The sequence below is a fragment of the Mytilus edulis genome, chromosome 9 (genome assembly GCF_963676685.1).
Source record: "Mytilus edulis chromosome 9, xbMytEdul2.2, whole genome shotgun sequence".
In the NCBI taxonomy this organism is placed as follows: domain Eukaryota; kingdom Metazoa; phylum Mollusca; class Bivalvia; order Mytilida; family Mytilidae; genus Mytilus; species Mytilus edulis.
Window position 1 is genome coordinate 19,002,086 of NC_092352.1, and position 17,682 is coordinate 19,019,767.

General features: G+C 32.1%; 2 protein-coding genes across 4 annotated transcripts in view; both read right to left on the minus strand.

Moving 5' to 3' along the window:
* LOC139487774 (28 kDa heat- and acid-stable phosphoprotein-like) overlaps nt 1-17,682 on the minus strand; it is a 327,843-nt gene that overhangs the window by 82,881 nt on the left and 227,280 nt on the right. The window lies entirely within an intron of this gene.
* LOC139487765 (uncharacterized) overlaps nt 1-17,682 on the minus strand; it is a 28,830-nt gene that overhangs the window by 6,998 nt on the left and 4,150 nt on the right. Inside the window, exons 1-3 of one of the 3 annotated variants that reach the window (XM_071272832.1) lie at nt 2,567-2,651; nt 599-768; nt 357-472 (exon numbers count right to left, since the gene is read on the minus strand). In XM_071272832.1, coding sequence (XP_071128933.1) covers nt 357-472; nt 599-763 — 281 coding nt within the window. In that variant the 5' untranslated portion in view covers nt 764-768; nt 2,567-2,651. Of the gene's footprint in view, nt 1-356; nt 473-598; nt 769-2,566; nt 2,652-14,560; nt 14,818-15,818; nt 16,004-16,835; nt 16,973-17,682 lie in introns of those variants that run through there. The other 2 variants (XM_071272833.1, XM_071272831.1) reach the window with 2 other exon arrangements.

Consider the following 17,682-nt stretch of genomic DNA (forward strand, 5'->3'; position numbering starts at 1 on the left):
CACATAAGATATTTCATTACTATAAACAAAATAGAATATCCAAATTCAACATGACATCGATATTATATAGCCATACACGAAAGTCTTGTCCATTGTAATTGCCAATAACTTTTGACAAGATTTATAGTTCGCACACGTTGTTTTTGGATGATAACTCTTGCCCCCCATTATGAATTATATCATATTTACATAGATAGGATACACATTACTGGTAATAGTAAAGTTTTTACCGATTTTTGTCTCTTGTAGCGTACTATTTCGAACCTTTGAAATAAAGTCGTATCACGCCCATGCGCTCACTTTTGTTTCCCACTAATAAGTAGTGCGCTTCGATCCTCTTACTAAACAATGATTACCTTGCTTTAATTTCTGAGGGTTTGCGTGTGTTATCAATTGCGGACATTGCCTCTTTGTTTGCTAGAAGATCCTTACAGATTTGGTCATCTTTAAAGGCTTCGCCACTACCTGGATCCTGAAACATAAAATACGAAATGTACAATGTACGCATCAAAGATACTTGATGTCAGCACCAACATCTAAAACAAATGAAATGATTGTGTTTTATGAATATCTGAATATATATACATATATATATTACCATTGGCGCCTTCCCTCCTTTTGGACTTAGGAATGTGATTTTATGTCCCTTTGCTTTTAGTGCGTGGTAAGGATGAGCTACCTCCGGTAAATACCAACCGGTCTTGTGGTCCGTAGCTCCCAATTTATCATGACTGGTTAGAACAAATAACACTTTGGCTGGCATTTTCACTAATAATAAAAAGAAAATGTAATGACTGTTATTGTTTTCCTGAAGATATCTTATTTGAGTTTTGAATCGAAAATATCAAAAGATTACCAAGCTGACAGTATAATATCATAATTCAGGCAAAAAACAGAAAAAAAGAACGAACTGACTAATAACAATTGACAAACCGTAAACAATCGGAGCTAACACAGTCTGAACAACTAGAACTTAACATAAATGTTTAGGTCATGCGCAAAGTAAGCAGTTTCTACACGACTAGTATTTATATAGCCAATTACATGTTAAATACCTGGTCAAAAGTAGATCAATGTGCCTACGAAAATTCGATCATATCCTTGCCATGTCAAATAAATATTATTGTATGATAAATCGAGCCAATATTGTTTCGGTTAAATATTAAAAGGAATACTTTTTTTTGACCATTTAGAACCATTGGTTCCGCAACTTCTAAAAAGCAACTATCTTTCAATGTTATTTTCATAAGAATACACAAGCTCTTTGCATTACTTTAGAAAAATATTCTACACATAAATGTGTCGATGGAATATTGTTACATAATAACTAAACGCTTGTACATTTAATTGGGAAATTGAGACCCTATCTTTTATCGCATAGGTTTGTTTTCCTATGCGCCTCTGTAACTATAAAGTCACATTTTAATGGAATTTTACAAGGTTTTCAGATAATTGAATATACATGAAAACTGAATATTAAAAATTTGGTTAATAGATTATAACAAATTGGAACATAGTTTGAAGTCTGTCTATGACCTAGGAATCTTATAGGAAAATAGGAATTATGTACAGGGCGTTGATATCAAAATCAAATGTGAGAACATTGTTATAACAAAAATACTCTCAACTAGTATAATAATATTGGTAACTTTTCACATATAGGATGAGAATATCTAGACTTCCATCCTTTCTAGAATTAGAAGGTTCATGTTTTATTCCTTATTAGACCATCTTCATGAACCTTTATCCCACTCATTATGTAGTAAATCAGGTACTAACCCTCCGTTCATTTGAATCAGCAACAAAAAAACAGAATGATGGGCAAATATTGCATTTAATATGTTTATTATATCCATTAACTCTCTTTATAGTAATCGAGCGGCCAAAATATGTTAAAGTCCAAAATCTACTACAAGCATTGAAACCAAAAAGGAGCTAATGAAAAGACAAAGCCAGACGAGGAGTCAAACCTATGAAAGAAGAGTTCTCATTGGCACTCATACCACATCTTCTAAAATCTATGAAGGTGATACAGAAATTCGAATCCGTTGCGTTACCACTTATATGTTTGTTTTACATAATGATAAATAAAATTAGCAAAATATAAACCATTCGAAGTTAACAAAAAGAAGAAAAAGACATTTAACCTCAGTAACGGAATTATACCCAGTAAGCAACATACACAAATTATAATTTAACATAACCAGGACTAGGTCTCCATTAACCGAAAGACAATGGAATATGTGTATAGGTATTTACAATGTTTCAATAGGTTTATTAGGGAAAATCCACCAAACATATCATACTTCCTACTGCATAGAGGGATACTGCATAACGATATGCACATTATACATTCGTATATATATGACGAACAAACCAAAACTTAAAGTTGGCAGCCATTAATGGTATAATAGTTAAACATTTAAAACTGCATCTGATTTACTATATAAATGTTATGGTAAAATCTAAATATAAGTTTAAAAAACTGAAGCTTTTTTCTTGTTACCAGCTTGCCTATCCTTTCTACAAAAAAAACAAATTTGAAATCGTAATAAACGTGACATACCTGAAACTCGTGTCTAATTATGAAGATTCTGCTAATAATGTTTAAACCTGAAATTATTTACAAAGCGGTCATGATATAAGAAATTTATAGGTTCAAACTTAAACACAGTGTACAAGTGGACAGTGACACAAAACGGAAGTTGCTGATCTGTCCGACGGCGATCGGCTCGTTGTTTTTCAAAAAAATATAGAATATCAACACAAAGTGTCCCATAATGGATTGTTCAGCAGCTCAAGGTAAGTGAATAACTACAATGATGTATTTTTGACCATTTAAAGCTTATTTTATGCTTTTAGCATCAACCGTCTTTTTAAAATAACTCCTGATCATGAAGAGGGGTCAAAATTTTGCGATTTTTCGAGTCATAAATCTTAACAAAACTCCGAAAATTCAAACATTTTCAAGATTTTTAATCGATACATAGTTGAATAATCATATTCCGCATACACACACAAAAGTTTGGTTCATTTTTTTTTATTATATTGTCACAATTGAATCTTTTCTATTCAAAGTGTACTGTCCGCCTCGTTACCACCGTATGTTTTCATACTGTCCGATTCGTTGGTCATATTCATGATCGATATCTTAAGCAAAAGTAAGATTGAAACATGCAATTTATCCACATTCATGACCGATTTCCTAGGAAATATCAACATTTATAAAATGTTACTGATTATTACATATAAAAAGCATTGTTAATGCATGCACATGAACATTTAATATACGTTTCTCTAGTTTGTTTTAGGAAAATGGGGCACGTAGGTGATTTTTATGGTATATTTATTCATACATTCATGTGGAACATTGTTATTATATCACTTAAAAACATAAATAGGGGTAATAACTTTTCATGAAAAATACAACCATGCAACAAAAGTTATTTCTAGGCCTTTTATAGCTGACTATGCGGTATGGGCTTTGCTCATTGTTGAAGGCCGTACGGTGACCTATAGTTGTTCATTTCTGTGTCATTTAATTTGTTCTCTTGTTGAGAGTTGTCTCATTGGCAATTACACCAAATCTTCTTTTTTATATTTATAAACGTTTGACACAGAAAATCAAAACAATAGTTTTTTACACCCAGTTTGCGTCTTATTTCACCAATAATCAAACAAATCTCATGGCTTGGAATTCAAGTCAAAAAGAATCAATTGAAAAGTTACGGTGTACTTGAATGGTCCATGAGTTTGTTTTCCTATTGCCTTAGTAGAGGTAAGAATACTTATATACACACATTTAACATGAAGTATGCGGTGAAGCCTTTCTTGTTAAATTTTTTATCATAACTTGCATTTATTCTGTATGAGTTATTATTCAATTCTTATATGTACAAATCATCGATTAAATAAATTAATATGAATACATTCACGTTACTTAATACATGTATTTGTAATCGCTTAGGCAGTTGCGGATCCAGGCGGTCGGGGGTCCGGGGTTGGGAACCCTAGTTACTTTTTTTTTAATCTTTCATCTGGGTATGAATTCTCTCTTAACAATTTCTGGATCCGCTCCTGAATTATATTTTTGTAAGTTTAAAAAACACGAATATCAGTGAAATTAACAAATATGGAAAATATGGGGCAAAAAATACCCGTCCCCATGTACCTACGATTACATCTATGTTATAGTATACATTATGATCGAAATGTTAAAGTCTGATCACGGATGCAAAGTAAGAGCGCTGCATCACTCACTATCATCTACTGTTGTTTTAAAATAACTTTTAAACAAGAATGTGACCATAGTACACGGATGCCCCACTCGCACTATCGTTTTCTATGTTCATTAGGCCGTAAAATTGGATCAAAACTCTAATTTTGCATTAAATTAGAAAGATCATGTCATAGGGAACATGTGTACTGAATTCACCATGCATTTATTAGAATATTATATCGGTAGAGAATCTAACAACAAGGTCCGCAAACGATGAATACGAGCAGCAGACATGAGTAAAGGTTCTGGAAGAGTGATCAATGTCCCCCTTTAATTGACACGAGATCCAAGCTGAATATATAATCTATAAATATTTTCCATATATAATCATAGACAGTATCTGTGTTGAATAAAGTTTAAATGTGGATAAATTGCATGTTTCAATCTTACTTTTGCTTAAGATATCGATCATGAATATGACCAACGAATCGGACAGTATGAAAACATACGGTGGCAACGAGGCGGACAGTACACTTTGAATAGAAAAGATTCAATTGTGACAATATAATAAAAAAAAATGAACCAAACTTTTGTGTGTGTATGCGGAATATGATTATTCAACTATGTATCGATTAAAAATCTTGAAAATGTTTGAATTTTCGGAGTTTTGTTAAGATTTATGACTCGAAAAATCGCAAAATTTTGACCCCTCTTCATGATCAGGAGTTATTTTAAAAAGACGGTTGATGCTAAAAGCATAAAATAAGCTTTAAATGGTCAAAAATACACCATTGTAGTTATTCACTTACCTTGAGCTGCTGAACAATCCATTATGGGACACTTTGTGTTGATATTCTATATTTTTTTGAAAAACAACGAGCCGATCGCCGTCGGACAGATCAGCAACTTCCGTTTTGTGTCACTGTCCGCTTGTACACTGTGTTAAAGGGCCAGTTAAGCGTGCAATATTGATTTCAGGTGTATAAGTGACTTAGCAATTTACCTGTTATATGTCTCTAAATAATAAACCGGACAATTCCTTATTCTTAAGATACTGGATAGGGCAGTTTGGCTCTTGAAAAAATCTAAGGCACTTGTAATAAGATTTACAGAGTGTATGTTGTATTGGTATTTGTATATACATGACTATAAATAAATCATAACGCAGGGGAATATCGTTCACTTGCAAGAACAAAAAATCCGTACTATATGATGTTAGATTTGTAGAAAAGATAGGAAACGAAACTTTTAGAATGAGTTATATTTTTTAAGTTTTGGAGACATAGTGTGATGAAATATGCTATATCATGATTTATGTTCATTCTGTCTCAAAAGTCAGTTTGATCGACAGATGTGATCAACTTATTAAACTTATTAAAGTTTCAAAATCCACATTAAAATGAAGATTTATAAACCAAATATCTCCGTTTCCAAAATATTTTTTTTGTAGAAATCAAAATTTTAACTAGGAGATAGTAGAATGTAGTATATGACCACGTATTTGGCCCCGAGAATCAAACAGTATTATTGATCTACCCAAATACCATCCTTCAGATGTTAATAAGACATTAGTCTGAGGGACATCAGTGTTTATAATTTAGGATTTTATCTTATATATTTACTTAAAAATCTTAAGGGCTCTTTACTTCTCGCATAAAATTCAAAACAACTTAAAAGCAAACACTGCAAACAAAGCCCACTTTTAATTGTCATTGGTATTAAGATATGAGCAACAGCTTTTAATACCAAAAAAAGAATTTTTGCTACAAAATTTATTTTACAAAGAAGTTATAAATGTGTGTAAAATATCTATCTTTATCGCTATTTTGTGCATTTTTCCTTTGATCTTTTTCTCTAAAATAGCGATAAACAGATTATCATTGGCCATCTCAACTCGATTGCTTTTCTCGCTTTCGCCATCCCGGCTCAAACGAGAAAATCAATCATGTTGAGATGATCGACGATCATCTATAAGTATTTGACAGTTGCTATATATATATTTTGATCAATAACTGTACGTTAAATGGCCGTTTAAGGCCAAAATACCCATATTTCGCCATGTTAACCAAGACATATTGACATTGCCGGTACCTTTCTGTAAATAAAGTGATTAGATTGTATTAATCTATCATTCTGGTTTTTTTTTTAACAAAAACAATTTTCATTTGTTTTATCGACTAACTTTGGATACATTTTAGAGTCTAAACTTTGTTATTTTTAACTTGGTTGTTCCCAATCAAGACGTATCTGATAAACTAATTGTGCGCACGTTGATATTCATAAACCATGTTACAAGAACGGAAGATCATTATTCTTTTTGGTTAAGGTAAAAAGGGGGGATTTCGGGGAATTCAATTAGGATGATAAAAATATATTTTATGGCTGCCATTTCAAAATGAACAGTTGCACACATTGTATATATATGTGATAAGAATATCGGACTATGATCGAACTTTTTCTGTACCTTGGAAGGGTAGGGGGCTTTCCCAGTTAGCAGTGGTAAATATTGTGATCTATAACAAGTGTTAGATTGTGCATGGAGTCGCATTTTTAAATGAATTATTTCAAATTCTAAACGTTATATAATATTTTATTCTATTATATAAATGGAAAAATATAATCCAGTTTTGACAGTTATTCAAAGGTAAAATCAATAAAGATAAATGGGTTTAAAACAGGATATTGCTTAAAACTTTTCCATTGATTTATCTCAAAGTATTTTGTTCTTCTTTACAAGTGTGGACACAGATCAGTGTGGATAGTATGTTTGGGTGTTTGACAGTGTTTTGTATGACAAAAGAAGTTCTATGTTTTTCCCATATTACTAACTGTGTTGCACAAATTTATTATACTATTGAAAAACTATCTTCCACTTTTCACAGTTCTCCTGCAATAGGTGAAAAAATAGAAAAAAATGGAACCATTTCAACAACTTATTTTATGATACAAGAAAGATAACTCATACTTGACTGAAAATAAATGTGTAACACAACTGGATGCACATCACAATTGGACAGTGGTTAGTGTGTATCCTATAGATAGTATATATATGTATGTATGGAAGAATTAAATATGTGTTACTATGCTATGATAATAGGAGTTAAAATACTGTTTTTTTTATATATGATTTCCAGATATTGTTGGGAGAGAAAATAACAACAAAATATAAATGAATGTCACTATATATATATATATATTTATTTTTTTGCTTTTGTTTATGAGTACATGTATGAATAGAATAATTAGGTTGCATTAATAATAATTATAATCGTTAAATATCAATTTAATCGGATATGAATTTAGTCAATGATTTTTTATATTTATTTTATTTATTTTTTGTTTGTTTGTTTGTTTTTTGTACTTTTTGTTTAGTTTTTGTTTTGTTTTTTGTTTTTTTGTTTTTTTTTTGTATGGGGAGGGGATGTTCATATAAGCACTGACACTGACAGGTCAAAATGAATAAACATGTTTTGTATTTTTCTTTGATAAAAAATTGTATGAGATGAAGAAGTACAAAATAAAGAATTATAAAAAAAACCTGTGTTGCACAAAATGACAACCAACCTGAGCACTAAGAGAGTTATTTATTTAATATTTAGTTTTTTTATGTTCAAAACCGGCATGGAAGAGACACTAATTGCATTAATTGTCAAATGATTATGATAAAATATGTTCCACATCTTTGATTTTGGATACATTTTGAAGCTAGGAGAGGAATTATTTTACTCAGTTTAGAAGACATTAGTAATGACAATGCCTGACATGATGGTTGGGACTAGATGAGCTAGAGAGTAAACTTCTGTTTTATTTTATATTAATTATATGAAAGTAGGGTCAAATCCAAAAAAAAAAATTGGCCAGTATGAAAATGATAGCATCTAAAGAACCTTTGTGAGCATGCTTCAAAGACTCATAAAAAATATAACTGCTACAGAAGTCATCTCATAAAATTTCAAGTGGATATGAACATCTACTTAATATGTCTAAAGATCTAAAAGGTTATAGTATTCAATATGAAAAAGGTATTGCAAAAATATTCTCTTTTCAATTCATTTTTGTGATATGGATAAAAAATATAGGTAATACCAATACAGTAAGGCAGTTTTGTTGTGGTATGAAAGTGTATTTTAGTAATTGATAATTGCTGTTAATTCACAAAAATTAAGAAATAAACAAATGAATGATAAATGTTGAACATGTACAATGAAATATAGTTTTAGAATTCAATTAGGCCAAATAGGCCTTATAAATTTTTAATTTTTTTTAACATACTGGATGACCATTTACACTCAGGACTAAGGTGTCATGTAGGCAGTATAGATGTATAAAATAAAGTGTAACATAACAATCAGGCTTCATATTGCTAGTAGCTAGAGTAGCGTTGTTTGGTAATTTTTTTTTTTTTATAAATTTGGCTAATGGACAAAAATGTTTGATTCAAATCTAAATAAAATGCTATTATCTCCCTATTACTTACATTGTACATAAAATGGATACAACTTTGATAATTCCTTGTACATGAGAGTTGTCTGTCAAATCTTTATTTCCCAATGAATGAATTGCATAACAATGAACTGAGCTCAAAACAAAGCACTTTCATAATACACTGGACAAAGAGCTCAATCCAGTGATATACTTTGTACTACGTATATACAGGTCCTTTATATCCATCCATCGACCAAAACCATATCTCAATTACCATGCCATACTACATATACATGATTGGATCAGAAGTCCTGAAGTGAAAGACATGAATTTTATTATTGTATTTTAAGTACAAATACCGGTTCAAACTTTCACAAATTTGTGGTAAAAGCATTCAGCATCTATCAAATATCAATCACTTCATGCACACATTGATATAGATTGAGTGCCCCTCTATTGGAAATAAGAACATATCTCCACCTAATTTTAGTTAACTGATGAAGGAACATTCAAAACTATAAAATTTTATCTTAGACATGTGAGTTTCTATTTACCATCACCACTGAATCAATAATATATGTAAACATACATGTATATAAGAGTAAAATTGACAAACATATATAAGACTAAAACTGACATTCGGGCTTTACTCCATCTTCATTTCTCAAGTCCATGTTCAAATCTGACTTCATGAAACCTAAATTTTAAACGATATATTCTAAATATTGTTAATACATTTCATAATAATTCTTCTCAAAACTTAATATAACAACTATTCCTTAAAATTTAAATAAAATGGATGCAAGAAATTAAAAGTCATCCATAGGCATTCTACTTTAAATAACCAGCTGGACCATGAGTGCTTGATAAGCTTGTCACATGTACTAAGAATAAAATTACTTCTCAATGTCATATTAGAAATTGTTGAAAATCAAACAGGGATTTTACATCAATAGATATAAACAATGCACCAAAGTTTAATGAGAATTGTTGATAACATTATCAGAAACTTGAAAATTCCCCCTTTTTAATATATTAAACCACCATAACTTGGAAATGTAAAATTTGTAAGATTCTATCTAAAGGCAGCAGCTCACATCACTAGATATCAACAATTCACCAATGTTTCAAGAGAACTGCTGAAAGCATTTTTGATTTAAAGTTTGAAAACTGGAATATTCCCCTTTTTTTAGAACTCGGAAACATAAATTCTAAAATTAGTAAAATAAAAACGAAAGGGAGTCCACGTCGATAGATATAAACAATTCACCAAAGTTTTATGCAGTTTTATCAAAGCCTTTTAAAGTTAATGTCTGACATGTTTACAACGGACGGACAGACAGACTGACAACAGTATTCCATTATACATCCTGTAAACAGGCCTATACAAATGAGAAAACCTTATACTGTATATTCTGCTGTAGAAGAGCCCAACATGTTCATATTGGGATACTGTTAATATATCATGTATATTGATATAAAGATTAGAGATTTATAAAAAAGAACTTTCATGGCATCAAAACTATAAGTATTTGCATTTGTTCTGTTGATTAATAGCTATAGTGGTACATGTACATGAGGACTGGGATGAAATCAATTATAAATGTATACATGTATAGTTCAATTCTGATCAATTGTTTCATGGTAAAAAAAGTTAAAAAAATAAAACCAGTAGTTCTATAAATGACATAATAGCAAATTTTACAAACTGAATATTTAAACAAATAGTAACGTTGACATCAAAAATACATATAGATTTTAAATGGGAGCTCATATTACCCAATTTACTTATATTCAATGAAAACAATTATTAACATTTGTATACTAACGAATATTATCTGAATACATAAAAGGGAGATTAACTGTCAAATTCATTTTTCACCGATTTAACTCAAATTCTCATATTTGATTTATAATATACTAAAACGTATATCCAAATGACGACATACGTCTGAGTCAGTGACAACTCTACAACAGATGTATTCATCGGATCGCCATCAATGATGGTGATACATGGCTGTGTACATAATGTATATACAACTCGTCTAAACATCAACCCAACAATGTTAGATCTGTAAATTTGCTTTCGCAATATATATATTATGTATATACATTATGTACACAGCCATGTATCACCATCATTGATGGCGATCCGATGGATACATCTGTTGTAGGGTTGTCACTGACTCAGACGTACTTATGAATATAATTATTTTCTGTGACTGTATCTTACATTAATTTGTAGGATCCTTTACTATAGATAATTTAGCTGATCTGTAACAATAACATCTTCATGCCTTATATATCATGTACTGTAGTACGCCGCTAGATTAAAACTGACGTGGAAAGGTAACATATGGCCACCGAAAGCTCTTTATTGAGAGCCCAGGTGGTCGTGTGGTCTAGCGGGACGGCTGCAGTGCAGGCGATTTGGTGTCACGATATCACAGTAGCATGGGTTCGAATCCCGGCGAGGGAAGAACCAAAAATTTGCGAAAGCAAATTTACAGATCTAACATTGTTGGGTTGATGTTTAGACGAGTTGTATATACATTATGTACACAGCCATGTATCACCATCATTGATGGCGATCCGATGGATACATCTGTTGTAGGGTTGTCACTGACTCAGACGTACTTATGAATATAATTATTTTCTGTGACTGTATCTTACATTAATTTGTAGGATCCTTTACTATAGATAATTTAGCTGATCTGTAACAATAACATCTTCATGCCTTATATATCATGTACTGTAGTACGCCGCTAGATTAAAACTGACGTGGAAAGGTAACATATGGCCACCGAAAGCTCTTTATTGAGAGCCCAGGTGGTCGTGTGGTCTAGCGGGACGGCTGCAGTGCAGGCGATTTGGTGTCACGATATCACAGTAGCATGGGTTCGAATCCCGGCGAGGGAAGAACCAAAAATTTGCGAAAGCAAATTTACAGATCTAACATTGTTGGGTTGATGTTTAGACGAGTTGTATATACATTATGTACACAGCCATGTATCACCATCATTGATGGCGATCCGATGGATACATCTGTTGTAGGGTTGTCACTGACTCAGACGTACTTATGAATATAATTATTTTCTGTGACTGTATCTTACATTAATTTGTAGGATCCTTTACTATAGATAATTTAGCTGATCTGTAACAATAACATCTTCATGCCTCATATATCATGTACTGTAGTACGCCGCTAGATTAAAACTGACGTGGAAAGGTAACATATGGCCACCGAAAGCTCTTTATTGAGAGCCCAGGTGGTCGTGTGGTCTAGCGGGACGGCTGCAGTGCAGGCGATTTGGTGTCACGATATCACAGTAGCATGGGTTCGAATCCCGGCGAGGGAAGAACCAAAAATTTGCGAAAGCAAATTTACAGATCTAACATTGTTGGGTTGATGTTTAGACGAGTTGTATATACATTATGTACACAGCCATGTATCACCATCATTGATGGCGATCCGATGGATACATCTGTTGTAGGGTTGTCACTGACTCAGACGTACTTATGAATATAATTATTTTCTGTGACTGTATCTTACATTAATTTGTAGGATCCTTTACTATAGATAATTTAGCTGATCTGTAACAATAACATCTTCATGCCTTATATATCATGTACTGTAGTACGCCGCTAGATTAAAACTGACGTGGAAAGGTAACATATGGCCACCGAAAGCTCTTTATTGAGAGCCCAGGTGGTCGTGTGGTCTAGCGGGACGGCTGCAGTGCAGGCGATTTGGTGTCACGATATCACAGTAGCATGGGTTCGAATCCCGGCGAGGGAAGAACCAAAAATTTGCGAAAGCAAATTTACAGATCTAACATTGTTGGGTTGATGTTTAGACGAGTTGTATATATATATATATATCCGAATTTCGTGTGTATTTTAGTCGAGCCATCTAATTCAGCATCGATGTGACCTCCGAAGACTGCAGACGGTCACATAACCCGATATAAACATAAACATAACCATAAATAGATAGCGACCTCGTGCGATTTAGGTATACAAGTCTAAATTGAAAACAACGTTAAAACCTATGATTGCGTTGGATAAAAACCGCAAGTTAACAGTTCCATTCTATCGATTTCATCCTACCATTGGGACTCTTCACTATAACTGTAGTCCCAATGGAAGGATGAACTTGATAGAATGGAACTGTTAACTTTTTACTTATTTTACTCTTTTATTTAATGAATATATATATATCTACACATGTGAGAATTATTTTTTACGTCTATAAATATATATATATAGCACTGGTTTGAGTTAAGGTAGATTCATGGTATACCGCCATCTTGGATTGTAACATCGCAGTACAAAATCGGTCTAGTTATTTACCTAAATCTGCAAATTTGGAGACCTATCTTCTGATAAAAAATTCTGTCTCAATTTTTTTTTTATAATTTGCCAAAATGAAGATTTTATTATACTCTTTTCAAAAATGTAATAAAAAGCATGGGTCACCGTGCTATTTTTCAAGCTATGAGTCATTGAAAATTGCCAAAATCTGGTAAGTTTGTTCATGAAAAAAACACATTAGTGTGCATAAAAAAAAATCTATGAGATAGAATTTTAAAATAAATTGTCAGAAGATAGGTTTTATTATATGTTTTAAGAAAATACCCAATTTCACCATTTTCCCGCCAAACTTTTAGGTTTCAGGTCAATTATTTTTTTTCTATATCGGTGACCTATGTTTTTATTTGCTCATTCTTTGAAGCAATAAGTTTCTATCAGAAGTGCGGTATTTTTTGTTATTTTAATCTTTATAGAGAGTGAATCAAATTGATCGAAAAGAAATAGGGGGTCCCGGACCATATCAGCTCAAAATATTACTTTTAAAGATGTATGTAAAAGGGATCTTTTTTCAATGAAATGATAGGGAAAATAGAGGTGTTGATGTATTTTTATAGAAATATAAAAAAAAAAAAAACATTTGGCAGGAAAATGGTGAAATTGGGTAAACTGTCATTTTGAGTCTTTCCAGATACACATAACAATAATAATTTGTTAAGGACAAAAGTTCTATAATTTAACATTTTTAATCAATCAAAAATTAAAAACAAATAAAAGTGAAATTACAACACAAACTTTTCGTGCGCATGCGTGAAAGTATGCGCAGTTGAATAGTCCCGAGCCATTACTGAGGGGGCCCCATTACTAAACCAAATCTAACACAAGTTGGCCGAACATTTTACTGCAAACAACTCATATATTTAGACAATTACAGGGTACATCACGATATAGGAAATTTCTTAAGAATAAACACTGTTAAAATACACCTCAAGCAGGAGAAATAATATAAATTTACTACCTTCACACATCACGCCAGACAAACTGTGTAAATATAATGGATAGGAGAGGATATGAAATCACTACAAGCTCATGAATAAACAAAAAGTATAAAAACAAGGCACATCTTTATTTCTTTTCTTAATCTAAAAGACACAGTGAGTTTTTGTCCTTGTATTGGTTTCATACTTCTGAGAACTTACGATTCGATATTTAGCAATGTCCGATTTAAATGACTCTTTTTGTTCCATATACATATATCAAATCTCAAAGGGTAGGAAATGAACTATTCAAAGCGCTCTATTTATACAACAAACATTCTAAGTCACATCTTTTTATAGGTACCTGTTCACTGAAGACATCTGTGTTTTTAATCTATGGTAAAAGACACACAGGTTAAAGCTTAAAAAAACACGTTGACACTTTAAGGGAAAATGAGGAGTGAACAGAGAGAGTCCAATTTGTCTGACATATTCAAGCAATTTTCCTAAAGATATACACACAAGTTAAAGACAATAATTGATCAGTACACAAGAATGAACATTTGTGCTAAAAAATACATTTCACCCTACAAAAAAGGCAATTTTGAGGCATAAACAGGTCAAAGCGTTTTTTACTTTTAAATAGTTTATTGAATACACTGCTTTGATATTACAAATACAACTTGTATATAAAATATATGTAAAATCAGCAATATAATATAAATATTTCAAACGCAACACGTACACAAATGAAATGGATATAGATACTTTTCAGTCAAATTTGTAAGCAACGGCAGATCAGAATGTTTATAACAGTTTTGCCAGTGCCTCTCCTACAGGCGTTGCTGAGGCAGGATTTTGTCCAGTGATGAGGCGACCGTCAACCTGAAACATAAATGTTTGATAAAGTAAATTCAACACATTATTTCAACATGATTCTAAACTGATGAAGGAAAAATTAAGGCTTCATATTTGTAATCTAAACAATTCCAATCTTATAGGATTAAACATTTTTTAAAGGAATTTACTGGTGTATAAAATCGACCAATTCACTCACAAACAAATAAAAGCCTGAAGGACTTTTATGATATGTTTGTGAGTGACTTGGTCCAGTTTATACACCAATAAATTCCTTTCAAAAGGCGTTTAATCCTTATAATCTTTTATAATTAGAGATAAGGAATATATTTTCCCTACTCGTAAACTCTATCACACGTAAGTTGTATATTTGTGTCATTGTCATATATTTGTTGGTTAACACAAAAATATGATCTCTATGAAATGTCCTACTAGTATCTGATAAAAAATAAACTACAAAAACTCGTATTATCATCCAAATAAATATTTTGTGTTTATTATTTGATTTCACGAGTATCGTGAAGTGAAAATAAATTTTCTTAACGTTGATGTTATTATCGCCGCAACATTGGTAACTAAAAGAAGTGCGGTCAACGTCGTCAATCGAAAAATAAACAACGTTAAGATCAACTACCGGAAGTCCTCTCGACCAATCATATCAACGGATTCCCTAATATGCAAATTTGTAAGAATTATAACAGTTTATATTCCTTTCTTAGAGTTTTATAGTATACGTGTGGAAAATATCTTCTCACTTGCATCAAATATAAGGATTGTAAAGACCAATCTAAACCAGAAACAAAGACCTATATCGTCTCATATATTAAAACGATAGATGTGCTCTAATATGTCTGATTAGATTTACTTTTGACAAGATATACTTTTACTTTATACCATTTAGCCATAAACATTTGTTCATTTTTTCTTTGTTTTTATGTTATTGAAGTATACACATATCCCAGGATTATTCCGAACTTTCTTTCAACAATTGAAATCTAAAATCGTGATGATTGTAGTACAATACCAACCTGGACATTTGGTTTCCACATGTCAACTGCTACAAAAGTTCCACCGAGTTCTTTAAGTTTAGTTTCTAAAGGAAATGGCATGACTGACGTCAGTTGTACGCCGTCTTCTTCTTCGTTTGTGAATGCTGTTACTTTCTTGCCCTTTATTAAATGGTCACCATTGGAGAGTTTCAATGGAACTAGTCCTAAAATACACAAAATTTCTATTTACACAAACTGAAAACTTTGTGCAACTTTAAACTGAATCCTAGGGCCCGATAAAAAATTGAGAAAAAATGCAATATAAAAAGTAAAATCACAAAAATACTGAACTTAGAGGAAGATCAATTGGGAAAGTCCATAATCACATGGCAAAATCAAATAACAAAACGCATCAAAAACGAATGGACAAGAACTGTCATATTCCTGACTTGGTACAGGCATTTTCAAATGTAGAAAATGGTGGATTAAACCTGGTTAAACATAAAAGACATATTTTGCATGAAATGCCACTAATTTATTTTAAAATTTGAGAATAGAAAGCATGCTTCCGCAAGATTAAAATAACACGACTATCTAGTAACCAAATCATGAATTCCATGTCCCAGTAACACTAAATATACATAACCTGTGTAATGTGTACATCTGTTTATGTCCTATTTGGTCATTTAGCTCCTAACATTTCAGCGTACCTACGTATCCCTGGATTTTAAATGATTACGTTTGAGCGTTCAAGACGTAGATTAATAATAAACAGCTTGCGCTTCGGACGCGTGAAATTCATAAAGTGTTTATTTGAAGCTGGTTTGGTCAACAAGAGTTTGTTTAACGTTTAACAGCTTGATTAAGATCCAAAACAATTAGCTTCATTTTTTAGCTTCATCTTTATACATAATTTCGAAGTTGTCTTGATATCATAATTCTCTAATACCATCACGACTCATCATTATAAATCGTTAGATTTAAATTATGAGAGATGCTTTTAAAATGAAACGAAAGTTCTTAATAAAACTACTATGATAAAAAAAATATACCTACCAACTGGTCCGTGACATACGGCACTGACAATTCCTCCGTTTTCATAAATACCCACACCTATTTTTGCTATCTCCTGGTTTTCAGGTAGATCAAACATAGGACCATGTCCTCCAGCATAAAATATAGCTTTAAAGTCACTGCAAATAAAGACCAAGACATCTTCCTTTTTTATATGGTTATAAAAAAAACGTATAGATTGTAAAAGTTGCTTCCAGTATGTATGATTGAATAATTCCTTAGAAAAATGCCTCTAAATACCAGAATAAAAGAGGGACGAAAGATAACAAAGGGACAGTCAAACTCATAAATCTAAAACAAACTGACAACGCCATGGCTAAAAATGAAAAAGACAAACAGAAAAACAATAGTACACATGACACAACATAGAAAACTAAAGAATAAACAACACGAACCCCACCAAAAACTAGGGGTGATCTCAGGTGCTCCGGAAGGGTAAGCAGATCCTGCTCCACATGTGGCACCCGTCGTGTTGCTTATGTGATTACAAATCCGGTAAATAGTCTAATTCGGTAGGTCACATTCATGAAAGGGAAGGAGATTGTAGTTACGACGTAAGGAACATATCCGATATCATTTGTGAAACGGTTATTCCATAACGGTCAACTAACTCGTGATGGCGTCCGTAAAATTTACGAAGGGATGATTTCAACTTCACCATTTGGAACTCTTGGTTTAATAGCTTCCTTGTGAGCAGTAACCCTCTATCAAGAAAATCATGATAGGAAATGCAAGCACGGGAATATCGTATCAATTGGGAGATATATACCCCGTATGCAGGTGCTGCTGGAATGTTGCTACTTAGAAATGGAAAGTTCACAATTGGAAA